A 25,241-nucleotide genomic window follows, 5' to 3' on the forward strand; every position below is an offset into this window, starting at 1 on the left:
ACAACTTAATGGCAATGCAAGATTCTCCACTCATCCAGTCAATGCAGGAGTTCCTTTGAATCTCTCAACAGTGGCAGAGTTGTCCCAATATAAACAACGCTGGCATTCTCTGATCTAGTTGCCTTTCTTTGCTCTTCAACCTTGGATTGCTTCTGTTTTCCCATAGTGCTAAGTGCAGCTGATTCCTCCAGAATACATCAGAGTAGACCAACTCATTGAACTTCTAATGCTTCTGGCCTAGCACAATAAGCCATTTCTGGGTTCCATTCTTCCTCAGTTAACGTTGGACACTGTTCTTGTGTCTGCCGGGTGTAATTAGCAATCGCAGCAATATTCGGTTAAATTAAAACATCCATAAATGGTCAGATAAATGCAGTATTGGAGGACCCCTGAGAGGGGCTCATTGTTAGGTAGCCATCTTAATCAGTGTACAAGCTCCACCCTGTAAATGTGAATTGAAGCCCAGTTGGTTTTCATACGTTAAAAAAAAAAAAAAGTTAATTTGTGAGCCAGAAATATTTTTAAAAATGGGGAGAAATAACTACTACTACTACTTAACATTTCTAAAGCGCTACTAGGGTTACACAGCGCTGTACAATTTAACATAGAAGGACAGTCCCTTCTCAAAGAGCTTACAATCTAAAGGTCTAGAACAGAATTATCCTTGTTTTACGAGTTAGCTTGCTCAAGTCTACCACAGTATATGAAAAAGTAATAATATATGGGGTAAAGAATGTATCTAGTAAGATAGTAGCTGTCTTGGTTTTAATTAAAATCACAGATGTTCCTTTGTCTAGGAAAGATATAAAAGCCCAGCTTTTCTTTGTGTAGCAGAGACAGCATGGAGATTTTCCCTGTGAATGTCTTTGTATGTTGACATGTAAAAAAACTGAGACTTGCACTGACATTGGAGTCTTAAAATTTATTTTTGGCCCCCTACATTGTTTATAAAACTTTTATATTCTGACTTCCCATCACAGAATTATTTGAAATGGTTAAATATTCTCACTTCACAGATATATACTGTTCAAAGTATAACTTCTGAACAACTGACTCAGCCACCAAGTAACCTATCCTAATACACGGAAAACAAAAAGGCCTTTACCTTTTTCCAGAATGCTAGAAGGTTGATCTCTTGCTGAACCTTCCTATGATCCGTTTCACAACTACAAGAGTGTGCCACTAAAAAATGTCCAGGCACTCCAATATTTCCTTCAAGGGATTATGATCCTACTGGGGAGGGAGGGGGACTGAGTAAGGGGGAGAATTCTGAAAGGAGGCTGATAGGGATGGCTGTAGAAAAAAGAACACCAGATTTAAAAAAAAGGTTATACAAAATTCTTTATGCCACTTAAAATTAATTTGCTGCAAATTCACTGGAACATAAGATTTTATTCTTATGATGCAGTGATAGTATTTCAGTGCACCATGTTGGGTACAGAGTATTCATGACATCCATATCTGTCTATGTGTGTGTGTTTGTGTAAGGTTCCAATATGCAGTTTATGCCTTCCATCAGCAGGAGTCAGCGTAAGCTTCTGGGTTAGTGCGTAGTCCTCCTAAGCTATATGACCTGTCCTTCCTGCTGGTAGACATCTTATTTCCTGCACAGGGGATAATATATTCCAAGCTGTCGAGCCTGATTGCCAGAACTTGGTCACTGTCCATATCCTTAATACCTGAGTTTTGCTTATTGATACCTTGATTCCACTTCCTGCATATGCTTGACTGTGAAGACCCCTTGCATTCACTTCTATCTTGATTAGTGTGCTGTTAAATCATTTAGTAGCACTTGAAGGCCCAGACTGAGAGGAAGGCCCGCATCTTTTCCAGCACAATTCCACTCGACACTGTGGTTCACTTTATTGCTGGGCACAATGACAATATGTGTTTATGTATGTTTTTGTGCACCTATGAGAGGTGACCAGTTAAGTGGTCTGAGGTGTTTGCTCCCAAAAGTATTCAAAATGCTATAAGCCTCATTACATTGTTGTAAGGTTTTGAAATATCTGTACATGTAGAATGTTGAAAAACTGCTATTTAATATAAGCAATTATAGCATTTGCTCGCACAATTTTCATATTTCTTTGCCTATAAGTTATGTATATAACTAGCGCATGTATAACAGACTGGAAAGTGGACTGATCCAGGAAAGGTTTAAGTTGTTTAACCAACCATAATTTATAATACACACTTTGACTCACTGCTAATATCTGTACCTCAGAGGGTTGTATTGTATCCAGTTTGGCTCCCAAATTACAAATTGTATTTTCTAGAGGAGTAAATTTCCAGTCCAGCTCTTCTGTACAAGCTTCAGTGTTTTATATATTATTAAATCTTTTAGCCAGTGAACCACTTGTATAAGATGATTAGAGCTGATGCAGAGTAGAATCTGGGGTTTGAGCAATAGAACTGCAAAATGATATCATAGGCATAAAGAAAAACAGAAAATCTATAAGACTGAATGAGACTATTCAGTGTAAATATATTATAAAGCAATGGGATGCTGCGTTGCACTCTCCTTTCTGGTAGCAATAATGAGTTATCTGTAATGATAAAACTTTGTTCTATTAAAAATGATTTGTACAAAATAGGAGTATCTATTATAAATCACTATCCCTGAAATTATAGTTAATTAGCAATCTAACAATTAGGCAATGGTGTGCTGGAGCCGGCTTGCACCAGCTCGCAAGAGCCAGTTGTTAAAATATTTAAGATCTTGCGAGCCGGTTGTTCTGCATGGCAAGTCGGCTACGGTAAACGAGGTAAGCATGGCAGGAGGGCTCCACAAGCCATGCTTACCCCACTTACCTCACCTCCCACAGCCTTCTTTTGCCTGCACCTGCCCCGTGCCGCCCTGAGGGGTTTAAATCTTTTTTATTACCTCTGTCGAAGCAGCCGCGTCATTGAAAGCCCTGCCCATCTCTAGCCTTCCCTTCGTGAGTTCATTCCCTCAGAGTCCAGCCTTCTGACATCATTTCCTCTTTCCGCGAGGGCGGGACTCTGAGGGAACGAACTCACGAAGGGAAGGCTAGAGATGGGCAGGGCTTTCAGTGACGCGGCCGCTTCGACGGAGGTATTAAAAAAGATTTAAACCACGCAGGTTGGCACTGTGGCAGGAAGAAAGGGGGATTTTGGGGGCAAAGGGAGAATTGCTGGACATGGATGGGAGCTGGAGGGGAGGGCAGGGGAGAGAGGAGAATCGCTGGGGATGGATGGATGGAGGGGGTAGGGGAGAGAAGAGAATTGCTGGGTATAGATCGATGGAGGGGGGCAGGGGAGAGAAGAGAATTGCTGGGGATGGATGGAGGGGCAGGGGAGAAAAGAGAATTGCTGGGTGTGGATGGAAGGAGGGGGCAGGGGAGAGAAGAGAATTGCTGGGTATGGATGGATGGAGGGGGCAGGGGAGAGAAGAGAATTACTGGGGATGGATGGATGGATGCAGGGGGGTAGGGGAGAGAAGAGAATTGCTGGGGATGGATGGATGGATGGATGGAGGGGGCAGGGAGAGAAGAGAGTTGCTGGGTATGGATGGAAAGAGGGGGCAAGGGAGAGAAGAGAGTTGCTGGGTATGGATGGAAAGAGGGGGGCAGGGGAGAGAGAGTTGCTGGGTATGGATGGATGGAGGGGGCAGGGGAGAGGAGAGTTGCTGGACATGGGTGGATGGAGGGCAGGGGAGAGGAGAGTTGCTGGACATGGGAGATGGAGGGGAAGGCAGGGGAGAGGAGAGTTGTTGGACATGGGTGGATGGGGGGAGGGCAGGGAGAGAGGAGAATTGTTGGACATTAATAGAGGGGAGAGAGAAGAAATTCTGGACATGGATGGAGGGGAGGGAAGACAGGGGAAGGAGATGCACATGGATGGAGGGGAAGGGAGTGAGAAGAGATGCTGGGCATGGATGGAGGGGGAGGGAAGAGAGAGGAAGTAAGATGAACATGAATGGAGGGGGGAGAGGAAAATGCTGGACATGGATGGAGGGAAGGGGATGAGATGAGGGAAAAGGAAGAGAGGAGAAAAACTGCACATGGATGGAGAAAATAGGCAGAAGCTGGATCCACTGGACAGTTAAGTCTGCGGAGGACCCAGCTTTTACTTACGGATGTAGGGCAAGAAGTGAAGAAGAAAGGCGGAAAGTAAGAAATAAATGGAAAGGAAGCCCTGGAAACGGAGTTAACAGGGCAGATAGCAGCAGAATCAGATACTGGGCCAGCATGATCAGAAAAACAAAGTCACCAGACAACAAAGGTAGAAAAAAATCATTTTATTTTCATTATAGTGTTTGGAATATGTCCACTTTGAGAATCAGGTGCTCAACGTTAAAAGTTTATATTTATTTACTTATATATGGTGTTTTATCCCACATTAAACATGAACTAGATTGGAACCTGGGATCATTTATTTTTTTTTCCTGGAGAGAGTAATGCATTGCCCCCCCCCCCCCTCCCAGGCTCTCTCCCCAGCTATAGCCAGCTCAGCAATTGGGGGGGGGGGCAGAGGTGGACCGGGGAGAGAGCCTGTTGTTAAACATTTACCAGCACACCACTGCAATTAGGGGAACTGTTATGTATTAACTACTATAATTTAAAAATACTATCATGAAAAAAAGATTTTTATGTGCTCAAAATATCAAGTGCCTCTGATCAATAAATTGAACAGGTAACTTGTTTTTCCATTACTGCAGTGCACCAGTATTTACAGTTTCCAAATTATATAAACAATTCAGTCTATGACATGAATAATACTTAATCTTTTTGGTGAAAAATTCAGAAATGAATCTGTTGCTAGTCCAACTGAATATTTTTCCAAAATTACCTCTACTTGAAACCATCAAAAATAACGTCCACTGTGAAACTTTCTCAGTTTCCTTTATTCAGATCTGTGTTCCACCATCTGGCTTCTTCAGAAGGAAATGTAGAACAAACTTAATCTAAAATTAAAATTAAATGCATAATGTGTGAGCCACTCACACAACCATTGAATAAATTCTTCATTTGATCTCTTTATCTTAAATTGAAAACGTATCATAAAAAACTTATGTTTGGCAAGTTTGTTCTACACTTCCTTCTGAAGAAGCCACAGACCTATGTAAAGGATGTTTGAGGAAGTTGCACTATGGATGTTATTTTTGGTGGGTTCACATGGAGCTGATTTTGAGAAGAACTGGCAACACACTACCGCACAAAGATTCATTTTTGAATTTTTCATCAATAAGATAAGTGATGGAAAGACAAGTTGACTGCATACAGAAAATTGCTAAATTTCATTTATATTTTGAGCACACAAAAACCTTTTTTTCAAGATAGTTTCTTGTGTTTAATTATAGTAGTGTTAATACACAGTGGTTCCTCAGATTGATTGATCTGTTAAAAAAGAGCAAAACCAACCAAAAACTTTCCCCACTACACCTAGCTAGTGTGTCTCCGTGATAAAAAAAATTATCAGATAGATCAAAGACACATGATGGATCCCAGAATAATCAGTGAATCCAATTCCTTTTTTTAAAATCCAGATATTAATACTGTTCATAATTGTCATCGGTACTGATTGTGTGTCCAGTCTTACACTGAACCCTGCTTGTAAATATCAAACCCATTAGAACTATCCACATATGAGCCTACCTGATTAATCACCACTTTTTCAGTAAGCTTAGCCAATGATTGAGTGAGAGTTTTCATACTGGGAACCATCAGAACCCACCCCCCCTTTTTTTAATTTAAAGAAATAGAGTTACAGTTGACTCTTTGAATCTTGCTGGCAAACTGTCTTAGCCAAGGAAGAAGTTGCTAAATCTTCCTAAGAAAAGCTAAAACTTAATTTAATATGCCTTTTTAATAATAGGAGGATACAGGGTCCAACAAATAGTATGTAGGATAAGTGAATATAGGAATTTTAATGTGGAGCTTATTTACTGAGCAAATCCCAAATGGTATTTTAGGTAGCTTACAGCATAAGAAGCGCATGTAATACATATGGGTAATTACATCAAGTATAATATATCAGCAATGATACATTAAAAATTATAAAAATAACATCAAAATGATCAAAGAAAAAACTCCTAACATCAAATAAAGTTTTCAGTTTCCTTCGAAACTGAAGATAGTTCGACTCAGTTCTAATACATTGGAGTAGATCTGCTTCAGGCTAAAGTCTGAACAAAAAAATCGAAAGCTCTCCTTAATTATTTTCTCCTCCACTATCTTGTTCTAACATTCTAGCCTGAGTTATTAGAATATAAGAATAGCCATACTGGGTCAGACCAATGGTCACAAGTACCTATTAGAAACCCAATTAATAGCAACATTCCATACTACCAATCCCAGGGCAAGCAATGGTTTCCCCCCATGTCTTATCTCAATAGTGGACTATGGACCTTTCCTCCAGGAACTTGTCCAACCTTTTTAAAACCAGATATGTTAACTGCTGTTAACACATCCTCCGGCAGCGAGTTCCAGAGCTGAACTATTCTTTGCGTGAAAAAATATTTCCTCCTATTTGTTTTTAAAATATTTCCATGTAATTTAATTGTGTTTTCCAATATCAAATTTGTCACCTTATAAATATATTAGCTAAATTCTTGAACATGCCATTCATTATTCCATCAGTGTCAGGCTCAGCACTCTGTTGTTTCCCATATCATCCCTGGAGCCCTATTAAAACATGAGTGTTACATTGGTCAGTCTTCAACCCTCTGGTACTGTAGCCAATTAGAATGAGAAGTTACATATTACTAGTAATAAGTCTGTAGTTTTATTTTACAGTTTGGTGGGTTTTTATTTGTTTTGAACTTTAGGATATATGCCATCTGGTCCCGGTGATTTATCACTCTTTAGTTTGTCAATTTATTCTGTAGCATCTTCTTGGTTCACTGTGATTTGGTTCAGTTCTTCTCTGTCATTCTAAAAAATGTTCCTACATAGGTATCTCCCTGATGCTTTCTTTGAGTGGAGAAATAGCCTAATATTTACAGCTGTGGGCTAAAAATCAGGGAAGCCAAGTTCAAACTCCACAGTTGCTTCTTGTGCTCTTTAGCAAGTCTCTTAACTCTTTATTGCTTAGGTAGAAACTTAGATTGTAAGTCCTCCAAGGATAGGAAAATACCTACTTTACCTACAGTATATAAAACTTGCCTTGAGTTACTACTGAAAAAAGGTGTGTTCTAAATCCAGAATAATTTTCTTTTCAGTAAAGACCAGTTTTAATTTAAGATTTTTCTGCCATGGGCTTGCTTTCTCCGAGTGTTGCTTTACCATGGGGACATCTAGTGGTTTAGCAGACTTCCTCACAGGCTTCTTGCTTTGAATATACTGTGAGAAGCATTTATACTTTTTGCTTCTCTGTTAAACTGCTTTTCAAATTCTCTTTTGGCTTGCCTTATTCAAGCTTTACATCAAACTTCCAGTGTTTATGCTGTTTCCTATTCTCTTCTTTTGAGATCAGCAGTCTTTTTGGTCCTCTTTTCCCCCCCGCCTGTTCTAAAGCATAGACAGGGCAATTTTATAGTTATGTCATAAGTGCCTCGATGCTGCTTGCTGAGCACTGATTCTATAATGACATCTTGGTACCAAGATTCTGTTACAGAATACAGTATAGTCTCAATTATCCAACATTTGCTAACCCTACCATCCAGCATATCTGATAGACTCCCCGGTGGCGTCATCGCATTGCAGTTAAGAAGCGTTCGTCTTCTCTTTCCATTTTCTGCTGTAAAACAAAGGGAAGTTTTGCACCTGAGACAATCAGTTTCTATCCTGGGACCCTGCATTTACTGCAAAACAGCCTCATTGTGAGCTGGGACCTTGCTTTCATTGTGTGGTGAGTTTTACACTCTCTTCTGCAACATTTTTAATAGGCACATAATACACTACAGTACTGTGTTTTTATTCTTTCCCTTCAGATCTGTAGAACATACCTTTTGCAGTGGCCAATCAAAAGGGGAAAGAAGCTGTTTTGTCTATAGAGCAGAATCTTGATTCTTTAAAAAGAATTGACAAGAGTGAATCCATCCAAAAAATTGCAGCAGAACTAGGAGTGGGGAGAGTAACAGTTCTTGACTGGAGAAGGCAACGCAGTGAGCTGGAGAAATGGGCCTCAAACCGTGCCTCTACGTTTTCATTGGATACTAGAAAAACTATGAAAAAAATGCAAATGTGAGAAGGTGAGCAAAGACTTATTCATGTGGTTCACACAGCAAAGAGACAAAGGGCATATCTATATCAGGGCCTATATTGCAAGGTTATAAATGGAGTAAAGAAAGAGTGACTATTCTGGCCTGTAGCAATGCAACTGGTAAACATAAGTTACTACTGACTTTCATCAGAAAGTCTAAAAATCCTAGGGCCTTTAAAAACATGGCTTCTGCTGCACTTCTGGTGACCTATAGGAACAAAAGGAATACTTGGATGGACAAAGACATTTTCTATAACTGGTTTTTCAAGGAATTTGTTCCATCAGTAGGAAACTTCATGAAAATGATAAACCTGTCTAGGAAAGCAATCTTTCTCTTGTATAATGCACCATCTCATCCTGATGAGAGCAAAATGAGAAGTGCTGGCATTAAATTGCTTTTTCTGCCTCCCGATTTCACATCAATGTGTCAGCTAATGGACCAGGGTGTACTGGAAGCCTTAACGAAGAAATATCGCCATAAGCTTCTTACAACGCTTGTTTGTGCACTGGATGAAGGGAAAGGAATGATTGAAATTTTAAAGAAAGTGAACATGAAATATGTTATCTACTGATTCGCTCAGTCATGGGATAATATCACACTTCCAACCCTAGAGAAGTCATGGAGAAAGTTAATTCCTGAGAATGAAAATGAACAAGGAATTGACATTGAACACAGAGCAGCCGAAGAAGATCTCTTTCCTTTGTTACAGGAAATAACAGGCATACAAGAATGGATGCAGGCAAGTGAGCAAGAAGAGCTAACTGACAATAATGTGATTGCTATGGGGAATGGGAATGGATGATGCTGATGAAGACACCTCCAGTGAGGCCAAACATTCAGTCGTAAAAGTCAGTCATAGTGAAAGCATCAAGGCGATTGAGGTTGCACTGGCATATGTGGAACAAGAGGAAGTGACAGATACTGATGAAATTGTTTGAGACACTGGCATGACCTTGCAGTGAGGAAGAGAAGTAAAATGGGAAAACAAATCAAAAAATTTTTATAAAACAGTTTTATAATTTAACCAGTTGCATTGCTACTAGGTATACAGTACAGTACTCTTTCTGTATTATTTTACGGTATATTACGGTGATTATAGTATATTTTAGCACTCCAGTCATGCTGCAGATTGTGCTATAGTGCTGTTAATAAAGAATTTTTGAAAATTTGGAACTCTGCCTCGTTTATGCATTGTTTCAGCAATTACCATTGTTTTCCATATTATCCGACTTTTCACTTACCTGACACTGGACCATTCTTGGATAATTGAGATTGTACTGTACTGGCCCAAGTTGGCAATGGTGCACCTACATTTAGGTGTGATCCCTTATAGAATATTTATGGTAATGTATAAGTTACACCTGTAGTTTGGCACCACACCCATGGCATTCCCATGCTCCGCTCACATATACCCCCTCACATACACATGTCATAAAACTTACGCACTACCTTATACAGTAATGTCCTATTGCAGATTAAAAACTGGTTAAAAGGTAGAAAACAGAGAGTAGGGTTAAATGGTCAGTGTTCTCAACAGAGAAGGGTAGATGGTGGAGTACCCCAGGGGTCTGTACTGGAACCAGTGCTGCTGAGAGGGAAGTGGGGAGGCAAGATTCCCCAGGCCTGGCGCTGGCAAACTTATTCCTGCCTGCTTTCGGGTCTGTCCTCTCCTGCATGCCGCCCAGGACCTGGATGATTACATTAATGCGATATCTCATTAATGCAATCATCCAGGTCCTGAGTCTCCTCCTGGTACATAGGAGCACTGGAGCAGAGGAGGACAGAGCAAGGGAGCAGCGCACCTAGATTGTAAGCTCTTTGAGCAGGGACTGTCTCTGTGTGTCTCATGTTCAGCGCTGCGTATGCCTGGTAGCGCTATACAAATGTTAGTAGTAGTAGTAGCAGTGATTCAGAGACAGAAAGTTGGGAGGGATGCACGCAGCGGACCAGTCATGCCCCGGACCCGACTATATGTATCTTGGCGGCCCTTGCTGGGACTGCTGCTTTGTAACATTTATAAATGACCTAGAGATGGGAATTACTAGTGAGGTAATTATATTTGATGATAAAAAAAGTTATTCAAAGTTGTTAAATTGCAAGAGGATTGTGAAAAATTGGAAGAGGACCTTACAAGACTGGGAGACTAGGTTTCCAAACGGCAGATGACGTTTAATGTAAGCATGTGGGATAGAAGAACCCAAACTATAGCTATGTGATATAAGGTTCCACATTAGGAGTCACAGTCCAGGAAAAGGATCTAAGTGTCCTCATTGATGATACATTGAAATCATCTGCTCAGTGTGCAGCTGCAGCTATGTAAGAAAGCAAATAGAATATAAGGAATTATTAGGAAAGGAATGGAAACGAAAAATGAAAATGTTATAATGCCTTTGTGTCATTCCATGGTGCGACAGCACCTCAAATATTGTGCAATTCTGCTCACTGCATCTCAAAAAAGATATAACAGAATTAGAAAAGGTACAGAGAAGGGCACCAAAAATTATAGAGGATGGGATGACTTCCGTATGAGGAAAGGTCTAAAGTGGCTAAGGCTCTCCAGCTTGGAGAAGAGAGGATGAGGAAAGATGTTTATTTATTTATTTATTTATTTTTACATTTATATCCTGATTTAACCCACAGTGGGTAATAATAAATCCTGCATAATATTAATAAGACCAAGAAGCAGATCAACAAACTATCATCTTAACAATACAACCTAAAACAAAATCTAATTTACGTAAGTCCATCCATAGTCAGTGCAGTAGCTCAAGTCACAGTCACTTCAAAACACTTCATTCCTCTAAAAAGGCCTTTAAAAAGCAATGAATCTTTAAAAGTCATTTGAATTGTTTAGTATTGCACAATCTTGGATAGCCAGGAATATTTTCCCAAAGTAACACACTCTCGTTTCAGTATAATGATATGTCAGAGGTGAAGGTAGACACAATTGCCTCAGTCTCTCAGACCTCAATGATCACCTTGGGCAGTACATCCTTAAACACTACTAAAATATGCAGGTATCTTCCCATATACACATTGATGTTTCAAGACAAGAACATTAAATATATCTTGATACATATAAAAGTCTATAAAATACTGAGTGGTGTGGAATAGGTAGACGTGAATAGCTTGTTTCTCTTTCTAAAAATACTAAGACTGGGAGGGGGGGCACGCAATGAAGCTACTAAATAGTAAATTTAAGACTAACCGGAGAAAATATTTCTTCACTCAGTGTGTAATTAAACTCTGGAATTCGTTGCCAGAAAATGTGCTAAAAGCAGTTAGCTTAGCAGGGTTTAAAAAAAGGTTTGGATAGTTTCCTAAAAGAAAAGTCCATAAGTCATTATTAGGATGGACTTGGGGAAATCCACTGCTTTATTTCTAGGATAAGCAGCATAAAATCTGTTTTACTGTTTTGGGATCTTGCCTGGTACTTGTGACCTGGGTTGGCCACTGTTAGAAACAGGATACTGGGCTTGATGGACCTTTGGTCTGTCCCAGTATTGCAGCGCTTATGTTTTGTGTGTACTGCATTTGGGTGCATAAGTGACACTAGTTGATGCATTTATAAAATGCCTTTTATATGCATCTAGTGTGAGTTTCTAAGATAGTATTTTTGAACAGTGGCCATATTGCATGCAAACTTTAAGCTTTTGCAACTGCTTAAAAAAAAATTCTAATTCTATCAGTTTGTCATATTTCCCTTTTTTGAAGTTAAATGCTACTGCAGCACTTTTCTTGATTGTCCTCAAATTATGTTAAATTTGAATAACGTTATGATCACTGTTGTCAGGTGGCTCTACCACCGACCCATCTTATCACACATCCTGAGTCACAGTGAGGATTAGGTTTAGGGTATTCCCTCCCCTTCCCTCTATCTGTTCTAGAACCAACTGTTCCATGGAGCACTCATTTGTGGCATCTGTGAGAATCTGGTAGAATCTTTACTTCCCTATTGTGTTCCAGTGAGACATTACTGAATTATGCTACCAATTTTATTTGTCTTTTTAATCTCTGCTATTTCATGTCTGTTGGTTCTTTCTGGTTGGGTGTGGGTGGTAGTATATCACCATCACTGTACCTTTACAGTCACACAAGGAATTGCTAGCCATAAATACTATATATTCTAACTTTGCAATATTAATTTTTAGATTCTTGTTTGAATGCAGATAGTTCAAAGTTTATTTTTAATTGTACTTACAACATGCCTAGCAGTTGGTAGGGATAATTTGGCATAATTTATTTGTGCTTAGATGCAGTTTGATTTCTTTGGCCTTTATTATAACCTTTCTATCAGAATATTCTACTTTTCTTGTTTTGCTGTACCCTTTGAAGATACTTCAGTCTGAATCATGTGCTCCTGAAAAAAGTTTTGACTTTCCACTTGATCTGGTTTAAAAGCTGTTCTAGTTTCTTTATATAACGCAGCACCAATAGGTGCGTTCCACCCTGGTTAAGGTAGATCCCATCCTTTTTCAGGTAGACTCCCCTTCCCCCCAAATGTTGCCTAGTTCTTAACAAAATTAAAGTTTTCTTACCTGCATCATCCTCCCAGATTCCAGAGCTTGCTCTGTTCCTGGTACCCTGCACAAGGAATGAACAACATTTCTGAGACCTTCTACATGGATGTTCTGGATTTCAACTGTCTACCTAAAATCCTAAATTTGGTTTCTAGAGCCAGCTCCACCTCTCTTCCCCCAGCACTATCCTATGATGTCAGTATCCACATGTACCATGACATCTGATCTCTCTACAGCACTGTTTAAAATTCTTTGTAAATGATGCATGAGGTCTGCAAATTTCACATCAGTCAAGTTATAAATGCGATCTTTTCATTTTTGAGCCACTTAGCTATCTTAATTCCCAAGGATCAAATTACTATCAGCTGCGCAAGAACATAAGAAAAACCATGTCAGGTCAAACCAAGGTCCATTGAGCCCACCATCCTGGCCATGACAGTAGACAGTCCAGGTTACAAGTACTCATAAAGTAGATCCATTTCTTGTAGCTTATTTTCAACATGTCTACCTGGCTAATAATTTTTATGGATTTCCTTTTCTCCAAACCTTCTTTAAACTTTTTTTTACATTGGTCACCTTAACCATGTCTTCCGGCAATAGATCCACAGCTTAATTATGCGTTATGAGTTAGAATATATAGCACTGAATAAACAAGTATACCAGTGCACCTAAGCTATGGTGGCTATCCTTATTGTTTAGTGTATTTGATACACTGCTCAATTTGATGCTCAGGTCAGAGTGGTGAACAAGAAAATATAAATAATAGAAAAAGGTACTCCAATTCAAAAGGAAAGTATACAACAAGTACAATCATACATAATTAAAATCATAGTCGCTGGTCATGCATTTAGACGGTAATTGAGACCCAAAGGCTTGCTGGAATAAACAGTCTTTAATAAGCTCTTAAATTTAGGAAAAGATGCCTCTCCACACAGGGGCAGGGAGAAACCATTCCAAAGCTTCAGAGCTAAAAAAAAATAAAAGGCGGAGTGACCTGTAGACTCATAGTGGGCTTGTTTAGGACCAGGTAATAGAAGACAGTTCAAGTTGAAAGAAGCAATATATGGAACTGTAAAAGTGGAGAGCAAAGAAGAGTGCACCTTGTCTGTTGAACATAAAATATTAAACTGAATTCGGAATGATATAGGGAGCTAGAGGAAGCAAATAAACAGGGAGAGGAAATAGCCCTTGGTGAGAGACACGCAACCAGGAAGAAAGGAGAGGATCTAGGGAACAGGTTGTCATACACCTAAAGGAGAGAGTAGCGGTAAGGGAATCTGGAGTTGTTAGGGAAAAGGCTGGTGAAGTCTCCGGTGAAATTGCAGGAGAAACCTATGACGTAGAGAAATGGCTGTGGAAGAGTGTAGAGTAGTCCTCTGACATAAGAGAGAGATTTTATTGACGAAGTAATGAGCAAGAGAACCTGCAGAGGAAGACTCCATAGACTTAGAAGAGCAAAGCCTTTTAATTGTTCCAAAAAGGCACTTAGAGAGATTATTAGAAGTTTCAATTAGACATGAAAAATAACTCTGTCTGATATAACAGGTAGTTAAAGTGGTGCTGTTCGACCTGCAGAGCTGGTGTAGGATGACAGTTCTGTGTTTGTATGTAGAAGAAGAGTATACCCACATAGTAATAACAAGATGAAAACAGTAGGGCAATAAACCAAAAGGAAACAGTCCAAATTAAATGTCAGACAGATTTTAATGTTCATTTCATCAACCGATATTCGTGGCACAGCTGAAAAGATTCAACACTGCCGTATTTTGAGTTGCAAATTCTAAAGATCGTGTCACCAAAGAAGCATGATGAATTGTTAAAGGCAGTCAAACCAGACTGCTGCACACATTCTGGAGGAAGAAGTCAACACAGCGCCTAGGTGACTAGGTTCTGTTATAGAATACTTAGCTTAACCCAGTATCATTGGGCCTACCCTTTACACACTTGCAATTAAACTAGCCTTAGAGCTGATGTAAATGCACAAGGATGCACATAATGCAGTATTCTGTAGGCTGTGTGCTTAAGTGGGACTCCTGCCTATGCCCCATCTAAATACATGCTATGTGAGTTAAGCAGGTAATTGCAGACTTGCGCTTTGGTGGTCTGCTAGCACTTAAGTGGTAAGTGCTAGCATTCTAAATGTTCATGCATACAGTTGACATGTAAATGTTAACACCCAGTTTTTGTGGAATTTCCCTTTATGCCTTTATACAGATAGAGTTAACTTTAACTAAAAAAAGAACAACAAATTTGCTTACTATTAATAACACAGAAAAAAATCTAGAAAGCTTGATGCCCAGTTTCTCATTAAAACAGTATTCATGAGCATGCTCATCTACCAGTGGAGACTGCTGCTACTTGTCAGCATTCCCTTAGGATTGAGAGTTACTGAACTCTTACCTTTTTGTATAATCTGTACTTCAAAGGTAACTACTTCTAATAGGCCTTTTTGAGGACTCACATTGTCATTAGTTGCCAGTGATCCTCCTAGCTTTTTTGTTGTCTCTCAAATGTCTCCAAACATCTTTTTCAAATAAATATCATAGTTCTCTTGACCTTCTTATAGAGCAATTCCCTTTTGCGAAACTTTTACTTACAAACAGTATTTCCCTACCAAACACTGTCTCTGTAAACACTCAGAACTGTTTTAATTTTAATTAACTGTCTGGCATTTTCCCACTGTGGAATTTCTAATTTCATCACAAAAGACTACTCGTGAGTCTCATTCTCCAACTAATAGATGTGACTGCTTGTGCTCGTCTGCACTGCCTAAATTTCCTCATGTTTACCATTTCACTCCTTTTCCTTTTTAAACGAAGGTCTCTCTTTATACTGCTGTTACCTGATTTCCCCATAAACAATTTAAAATTGAAGGGAACCAAATAATTATCTTTTCAAAGGGTAGAAATCTTTCATTTTGTGTGGAGGTCTCCTTCCTTATGTAACGCCTCTTTACCTGGGCGCTGTCCAGGTCTGAATGAGCTGGAGCCTCCCGAAGGCAGTCTCTATCAGACTCTTGCTTATTCCTTCGCTTGGCGTGCGGTGCCTCCACCTGGGGCAAGATGTTTTGGGTTCAAACTATCTGTGGGAAGCAATGCTGGCATTTATACATAGGCTGTCTTAAAGACACAGCCAGACCCCATTCAGTCTGAAATGACCACTCCACAGTCAGCAATATGTAACAAAATAACTGGAACTCTTTATTTTAATTCTGCAACCAGCAGCTTCAGTCAATTCAATAGGAAAAATAGTCCAACAACAGATAAGGCATCAAAACTCTGTCTTTTCTGTGGTTTCTCAAAAGGAATCCCATGTCCTCTCTTCCAGGTATATTTACAGGGATACTCAGGATGGTTAAATATATGTACACTATATACAGTTCCCATGTTCAGTTCGCACTGAGCAAATTTTGAATATCAGTACTGCTCCCTCATTCTCCTAGAGGGCACTTTCTCAGCAGGTTCAACCCTCTTGGATAAACCTTTCCCCAGCAGTATCCACTTTTCTCCGTTTACTCTGATCCGTGGGCCAGACTCTTCTCTAGCCTCCTGACCCCTAACTCAAGTTTCTCCTTCCAGCTTTGCTAGCCAGAAGCACCAAAATCCACAAAGCAAAAGAAAACCAAACTAAGACCCCCCCCCCCCCATAAAGGGCACACACACACTTCTATTATCTCTTAACTCCACCTCCCTTGTCACTCTTCTGTACCAGGGCACCTTTCCTCTGCATTTTGTTTCATAAACACTCCCATGGGATGGGCTTCCTCCCACCCTAAGTCCTCCCAGTCACTCCCCTCAGTGACTCTCTATAGGACCTACTCTTCTAGTAATCCCCAGCCTAATAGGGGATTACACTTAGCTAAGCCACTCAAACTGAAAATTAAATTAAGGATTAACCAGGAGTGTAGCCAAACCTGCCATTTTGGGTGGGCCCAGAGTTAACCCGGGTGGGCCCTTCCTACCCCCACCCCCGTACAAGCATACAGTTTTTTTTCAACCTTCTCTTTACCCCTACATCCATCTCTTCCTCTCTCTTTCCATCCATCTCTTCTGCCCCTACACACATATCATCATCTTTCTCCCCCTCTGCTTACAGCCTGGCATCTGCTCCTCCCCTCCTCCACCTGGCATCTGCCCGTCTCTCTGTGAAATCCCCCCCGCCCCGGTCTACCTCTGAGTTGCCACTGGCAGCGATTCCCATAGGCAACCTGTGCTGACCCTGCAGGCTTTCCTCTATCATGTTCCCGCCAGTGAAGAAACTGGAAATGATGTCATCGAGGGCTGGACTCAGTAGAGGAAAGCCTGCAGGGCTAGCGCAGGCTGCCTACGGGAATTGCTGCCTGCAACAGCTCGGGGGTACATGGGGTTTTAGAGAGAGACAGGCAGATGCCATGCCACCAGCGAGAGAGAGAGAAGCAGTGAGGCACTGCCAATGAGGTGTTTTGGGGGCCACTAGACTGGGTAGATCTGAGGCAAGAATGGGTGAGTCTGTGCCTACCCAGGCTCCACCCATAGCTACTCTACTGGATTTAACCCCCTTTTCCTTGATGGATAGGGGAGGTGACCAATTGAGTAAGCCATGCTACATGCTGAGTTGAGAGGTAACCTTCCTCCAGTCCTTGACTGTGTGTAAATTAAAATCCCTGAGTACTATTAAAAAAAAATGTTGTTGATACTTTATCTCAATGCCAGGGAGACAGTAAATCAAAATCACACCAATCTCCTTTAGTCTTCTAATACTAAACAAGTAACATAGTAGCATAGTAGATGACGGCAGAGTTAGACCTGTACGGTCCATCCAGTCTGCCCAACAAGATAAACTCATATCTGCTACTTTATGTGTATACCTGACCTTGATTTGTATCTGCCATTTTCAGGGCACAGACCGTAGAAATCTGCCCAGCACTAGTCCTGCCTCCCCCCACAGGCTCTGCCACCCAATCTCCGCTAAGCTTCTGAGGATCCATTCCTTCTGAGTAGGATTCCTTTATGTTTATCCCACTCATTTTTGAATTCCGTTATCGTTTTCATCTCCACCACCTCCCACGGGAGGGCATTCCAAGCATCCACCACTCTCTCCGTGAAAAAAATACTTCCTGACATTTTTCTTGTCTGCCCCCCTTCAATCTCATTTCATGTCCTCTAGTTCTACTGCCTTCCCATCTCTGGAACAGGTTCGTTTGCGGATTAATACCTTTCAAGTATTTGAACGTCTGTATCATATCACCCCTGTTTCTCCTTTCCTCCAGGGTATACATGTTCAGGTCAGCATGTCTCTCCTCATACGTCTTGTAACGCAGATCCCATACCTTCTTTGTAGTTTTTCTTTGCACCGCTTCTATTCTTTTTACATCCTTAGCCAGATACGGCCTCCAAAACTGAACACAATACTCCAGGTGGGGCCTCACCATCGATCTATACAGGGGCATCAACACCTCCCTTCTCCTGCTGGTCACACCTCTCTATACAACCCAGCAACCTTCTAGCTACAGCCAATGCCTTGTCACACTGTTTCGTCGCCTTCAGATCCTCAGATACTATCACCCCAAGATCCTTCTCCCCGTCCATATATATCAGACTCTCACCGCCTAACACATACATCTCCCGTGGATTTCTACTCCCTAAGTGCATCACTTTGCATTTCTTCGCATTGAATTTTAATTGCCGAACCTTAGACCATTCTAGCTTCTGCAGATCCTTTTTCATGTTTTCCACTCCCTCCCGGGTGTCCACTCTGTTACAAATCTTAGTATCTGCAAAAAGGCAAACTTTACCTTCTAACCCTTTGGTAATGTCACTCACAAATATATTGAACAGAATCGGCCCCAGCACCGATCCCTGAGGCACTCCACTACTCACCTTTCCCTCATCCAATCGAATTCCATTTACCACCTCCCTCTGGTGTCTGTCCATCAACCAGTTCCTAATCCAGTTCACCACTTCGGGTCCTATCTTCAGCCTGTCGAGTTCATTCAAGAACCTCTTGTGGGGAACCGTGTCAAAAGCTTTGCTGAAATCTAAGTAGATTACGTCTATAGCACGTCCATGATTCAATTCTCCTGTCACCCAGTCAAAGAATTCAATGAGATTAATTTGCCACGATTTACCTTTGGTAAAACCATGTTGTCTCTTATCTTGCAATTTATTGGCTTCCAGGAAATTCACTATCCTTTCCTTCAGCATCGCTTCCATTACGTTCACAATAACCAAAGTGAGGCTTACCGGCCTGTAGTTTCCAGCTTCTTCCCTATCACAACTTTTGTGAAGAGGGACCACATCCGCCGTTCTCCACTCCCACGGAACCTCTCCCGTCTCCAAGGATTTATTAAATCTTTAAGAGGACCCACCAGAACCTCTCTGAGCTCCCTCAATATTCTCTGGTGGATCTCGTACGATCCCATGACTTTGCCCACCTTTAGATTTTTAAGTTGTTCTCTTCCGTGAACGGTGCTATATCCACTCCATTCTCATATGTACTTTTGTCAGTCAATCGCGGTCCTTCTCCAGGATTTTCTTCTGTGAAAACAGAACAAAAGTATCTTTTTAGCAAATTTGCTTTTTCTTCATCATTTTCTACATAGTGGTTTGCAGCATCTTTCAGTCTCACAATTCCCTTTTTATTCTGGCTCCTTTCACTAATATACCTGAAGAAATTTTTGTCACCCCTCCTTACCTTTCTAGCCATTTGTTTTTCCGCTTGCGCTTTCGCCAGACGTATCTCTCTCTTGGCATCTTTCAGTTTCATCCATGTATTCCTTGCTGTGTTCCTCTTTTTGAGTTTTTCTGTATTTCAGGAACGCCAACTCTTTAGCCTTTATTTTCTCAGCCACTTGCTTGGAGAACCATATCGGTTTCCTTTTTCTCTTGCTTTTATTTACTCTCCTTACGACCATCTCTATCCTTCCTAAATAGATTATAGCCTGGTATGTTTGCATCCCATTGATGGGAACCATTGAGCCATGTCTCTGCGATTGCAACAACGTCTAAGTCTGCCTCCAACATCAGGGCTTTAAGGTCATGAACTTTATTGCTTAGAATGGGAGCACTTGTGGTCATCGCTTTCCATCTACATTTCCTGGTATGTGTGATATCCATTAGGAGCATGAGATGGGAAGCTGAGATACTGATAACCTAGAACTATACTGTGGCTACCACTCCCTATCCTCCTTCCAATTCTGAATATATAGGGTAACCATGATTCATAATTAAGAAGCCAACTTTTGATGTACAGTCACATCATAAAGAATTGGCCATCTGTTTTAGGCTGACCTAGCATTAGGAAGAACACAATTCCTGTAACCCCAGATTATTGCCAGAGCTTTGGATGATCCAAATTCAGACTGCAAAATTTGCCTATACTCCATCCTCTTCCCCTCCCACTCTTCCTGTGAATTGCAATGAATAGCTTTCCCTATCAACATCTTACATCAACATGTGACAAGTGATAGGCGATTAAATAACCAACTCTCAAGTATAGCTACAAACTAAAATATAGCGGTTGATAATAAACATAGTGACTATACTATAATTACAAGTGATTTTCCAACTGTGTCTTGCAGCTATAATTTGTCCAGCAGCAGAAAAAATTATTTTTGATTACATGAAAGTGGCTGGCGTACACAGATACTTGTGTGTAAACCAGTTCAATAGCTGCAATTTCACTTGACTTTGTTGCCAGAAACTAAAAACAGTATATTTCAGGATGAAGTGATTTGCTTTCTTTCTGTTAGCTATCTACGAGAATGCCAGAAGTTTTGCTTTGATAGAAGCAGATCCTCAGAGTCATTTCTGATGCATGATCTCGTGTAGTGGTTTTCAAGCTTCCATGACTGTACCTCTTTAAAGAGTTGGAGATGCCTTGGGTATTCCCCATCAGAAAATCTCAATTGCAAGTACTATAGCTACATTTCACTGAGATAGCTGGGCATTCTAGTAGATAGCTAACAGAAAGAAAGCAAATTACTTGATCCTGAATTATATTGGCATACTGTACTTTTCAGCTAGAGGATGGATCTAAAGATTGATTCTTTTTACATGAGAGAATTAAGTATGTCACCTATGCTCTAGTGAAGTGAAGAATGTAGATCAGTCACTGAACCCTCTCTAAAGTGTATGCCATACACTAGAGTGGATTCAAGGACTGAAAATACCATAGATTTTAGTACAACATAGAAGAGAGCATAAGAGACTGCAATTACCTGAGTGAATGTGCTGAAAATACAGGAAGACTCCAGCACAATGCAGGCAGAGACTGCTCTTAACTGCCCGCCAGGTACCAGCTAACAGCATCCTACCATCCTTCCAAAGGCTTGGGAGAGAAGGGAGCTGCGGAGGAAGGTGGCAGCCTGGAGAGGGCCGAGCCACCGCATCCTTCCAATCAAAACACGAGTCAGGGAGCACTAGTGTGAGGGAGAGGGATGCTGCAGAGGGAGGCAGGAAGTTGTTGGCCTGTAGAGTGTTGGGCCACTGCATCCTTGCAATCAGAACGTGAGTCGGGCAGCACTAGCGTGAGAGAGGAGGGTGCCACAGAGAAAGGTGGGAAGGTGGCGGCCTGGAGGGGGCGGGACACCACATCCTGCATGACGGAGAGAGAGGGGTGCTGTGGAGGAAGGCAATGAACGATGAAGGCTGACGGGCAGGTAGTGAGTACAAAAAAAAAAAAAAAAATTTATTCAGAAGCGAATTGATTCCCCAAAGCCAACTCGGTGAATTGACTTGAATTGCGAATTGGACAGCACTACTGCATACTCCCCATCTAAAGACATAAAATGGTGAAAAGCCTTGTATATTAAGTAAAGCCATATCTCTTTTTTTTCTGTTTGGGAAATAGGACGGGGGCCAGGCAGACTTCTACAATCTGTGCCCCCAAATTGGCATGGAGAAACAGATTAAGTATACCAGTGTTTATCCATGTAGAAGTGGAATCTGTGCAGAGTGCCAGATTCAACTCCAGCCACCTTGTTGGTCAGACTGGATGGACCATGCAGGATGGATCTGCTGGCATTTACGTTACTATGTTACTATGCTGCATCATATTCTTAAGTAATTTTTTTAAAAGAGATTTCTCACTCTGTAATAAAGCCTTCATTCACAGGAATTGTTTTGTTTCCCCATTACCTTCCTGATGTGGCCCAGCCATCACAAGGTCATAGACAGCTCACTGAACCTCATCTTAAGTCTAGCCACCAGTTGTCACCATTGTATAATCACAAAGGGCCCTTCTACGAAGGCATGGTAGGGCTATCATGTGGCAAAACAGCACTACCGCCAGGTGCATCCAGGCGCCCTGTAGTAGTTCTGCTTTTGCTGCATGCAATTTCTGACATTACAAAATAATTTTTATTTTCTAGCGTGGGGGGCGGGGATTAAGCATGCCCGGCAGTAATCGGGCAGTGTGGACACGTTGCTCCTTGAGTAGTGTATGAGCTCTTACTGCCTTCTAAATAGGTGGCGTTAAGGACTTGGGCGGTAATGGCTGCATACTAATTTGGAAATTATATGTGTCCATTAATGAAAGAAATAGAAATTCAGTCATTTTAGAGCTGCGCTAAAAAGTGACTGGAACATGCAGGAAACCCACTTGCTAAAACTACCACCAGCCACTTTTTAGCACAGCTTAGTAAAAGGACCCCAAAATCTTTTTCTTCCCCCTTCTTCATAGGGGTTCCAAGTTCTTACTCAGTAGGATCCCCAATCTAACCAAGGAAAAAAGCTAGGCTTGGGAATTGAATTTAGTCTTCCGCATGATAGCACGTACCACCACCACTGTACTGACCTTTATATAGGACCTTTAAAGTAAAAGTATTAGCAATAAGTTTAGATAATTCATTTGTAAGTTAAAACAAAGGCCTTAAGATACTTTATTTTTTTCAGATTTTTAGATTCTGTCCTGGGCAGATTTGTGTTGACTTTCTTGAAACTTAACTTTACTACTTCCATCCTTAAATCAGGGAGCGTATTGGGCTGATCTTTTAACAGAAACACTGACTCACTACAGCATGAGCGCAGCACACAGAATTTGAGTAAACTCTATGAAGGATTTTTTTTTCAAATACTAAGAACAATGCAGCAAGCTATAATTACATCAATCAAATGAACATTTAGACTTGGACTAAAAAAAAATGGGAAGATGTTACTCTACCTTCCCAGAATTTTTGATTAGATAAAGTTTGGCGAATAGCTGGAATGGAAATGGCTTCAAAAATGCAAGCCCTGGAGGTATAATCATTTTTTAAATCAACATCTGGCCATTAGTTCTATATTCCTTTTAATTTTAATCCAAAATAAAATACATTGATGGAAAACAAAATATATCTTGGAATAAAGCAGAAAACAAAGAAACAGTGAGATTATTTTGAAAAATCTGCTGCTTTAAAGTACTGTTGGTTACAACAGTTTTGTTTGGAAAAGCACAGCACAGCTGAACATTTTCCCTTAGGGGCTCTTTTACAGAGCGGCGTTAAGCCCAACATGGGCTTACCGCTCGCTCTTCCGGGACTACTGCTGGTCCATCGTGGCCGCCGGTGGTAGTCCCACCCCGGAAATGGCTTGTGCTGCTATAACACCGGGTTAGCACAGGAGCCCTTATTGCCACCTCAGTGGGTGACTGTAAGGGCTTCCTGGCACATGGCCATGCGGTAAGAGTTCTCTTACCACATGGCCATGTGAGCTAGGGGCTTTTTTACCTGCTGTGGTAAAAGGGGGCCCTGGCATGCAGGAAAAACAGCCCCCCATCGCTAGCGCAGGGCCCTTTTTCCCACAGTTTGGTAAAATGACCCCTTAATGAGCTTCATTGTCAGAGCTTTAAATTTTATGACTTATTTTTTAAATTACATGATTCCTTATAAACTTGAAGTGCTCACTTGTTGCTGTCTAAAGGAAAGTTCACTTCTGGTATCTTGTCCTTGTGTTCTTCCACTAGGCAGCATGCGAAGCACATTTGAAATTACAAAATTCAGATTTAGTCTATTCCACTTGTATGAACTTATCTGAAAAGTGCATGCCGTTTTAACCAAAATGCCATCTCAATGTGTTCTTATCTAGAAGAAAAGGATATGATGTACATAACAAAGTAATCTTGGTTGTATATTCTCTTTCAGGGTATGAGCATTATAGAACAGTTAGATCCTGTATCTTTTAGCAATTACTTGAAAAAGTACCATAATACGATATGTGGAAGACATCCCATTGGGGTATTATTAAATGTAAGTACTGTTTTCACTTTTTATTTTAAAATGTTTCAGATGAAATTCTCAACTTTGACTTACCTTCATACTTCCATTGCTAATATTGCATAAGTAAGGCCCTGCTCAAACTGCAGGATAGACACCAAATAGTTGAGGCTGAGAGCAGAGAACTACACAGGAATGGGGATTACAGGAATCCCGTGGAACCTGCGTGATTCCCATGGGTATGGAAGAAGTTGTGGGATTCCCATGAGTGTAGTCAGAATCTCTTGTGACTCCAGAATGAGGCTTGGAATGCACTGAGAGAGTCAATTGGAGCACTAGATTAAAGCTTAGAACATAAGGAAAGAGGCAGTTGGAGCACCAGAATGAGGCTTGGAATGCCCAGAGAGGCAGCCTATTCATCTGACTGAGGCTTGGAATGTTCATTGTTGAATACCGTCCAGATAACCATGGGAGGCTGCTAGGATTGGGAGGAAACAGAGGAATGCGAGCAAGTAAATAACATTGACTCATACAGGTGGGTATGGAGGAGATTAATTGTGGAAATGGAATGGATCTTAGTGGGTACAGGTGGGTGAAATTTCTGTCCCTGTGCAACTCTCCAGCTGACAGGCAGACAAGAAAACCACAGTTGTAGGAAAGTAATGTTCCTTAACATCCCTCCGGACCGGACCAGGAATGAACTGATGGGTTGTGCTCGCCTTCCAGCAGGTGGAGACTGAGAAAAGACTGACTCTAGAGAGCCAATAAGAGCCTTGGTCATGTGACCCTAGCCTCAGTATTTTCTCAGTCTCCCAGCAGGTAGGAAGTGAGCCCATTAGTCTCTCTTTATTCATTGATAATTTTTCTTCTCTTGATTTGGTGATTCTGGTGTTCTGTGCCTCAGGAATTCTTTGGAGGCTTGTTAGATTTTCTGTATTGTTATTGTCAGCCTCAGGGGTGTTACACTCGGGGTGCCCCTGGGTCCTTCCCCTTTTCCTCCCCATCTCCCTTCTAATAGTTCAAATTCTAAGGGAAGGGCTACCCTTATTGATTAGCAAAAGGGTACTGTCTTTAGGAGAGGCAGCCAGGTTTAAAAAAAAAAAAAAAAAGAAAGAGTTTGAAAGTTCAGAGCAGCAGTGCTTCCCCATTGACCTAACGAGCAGGCAGCTCCGTTTAGAGTTCTGTGTGTGTCTTGTAGCTGCTCAGCTGTTTAAAAAAAAAAAAAAAAGAAAGCGACATTTCTGCACTTGTGCTTCCTGTCCTACCGTTTGTGTTTTCGGGGTGTTTATTTTTTATTAGATTGCTTCTTGTCGTCGAAACAGGGCATTGATTTACACTTCAAGCAAGTGGGAGTTTCGATTCCCCCCGCTCGAAACAGCTGGAC

At 41.0% G+C, this 25,241-nt stretch overlaps 1 protein-coding gene across 1 annotated transcript in view; it reads left to right on the forward strand.

Moving 5' to 3' along the window:
- The window catches only part of MEMO1 (mediator of cell motility 1), a 178,324-nt gene that overhangs the window by 120,764 nt on the left and 32,319 nt on the right, over positions 1–25,241 (forward strand). Inside the window, exon 8 of the mRNA XM_030195949.1 lies at positions 23,786–23,890. Coding sequence (XP_030051809.1) covers positions 23,786–23,890 — 105 coding nt within the window. The remainder of the gene's footprint in view (positions 1–23,785; positions 23,891–25,241) is intronic.

This window comes from Microcaecilia unicolor, chromosome 3 (assembly GCF_901765095.1).
Source record: "Microcaecilia unicolor chromosome 3, aMicUni1.1, whole genome shotgun sequence".
Lineage (NCBI taxonomy): Eukaryota > Metazoa > Chordata > Amphibia > Gymnophiona > Siphonopidae > Microcaecilia > Microcaecilia unicolor.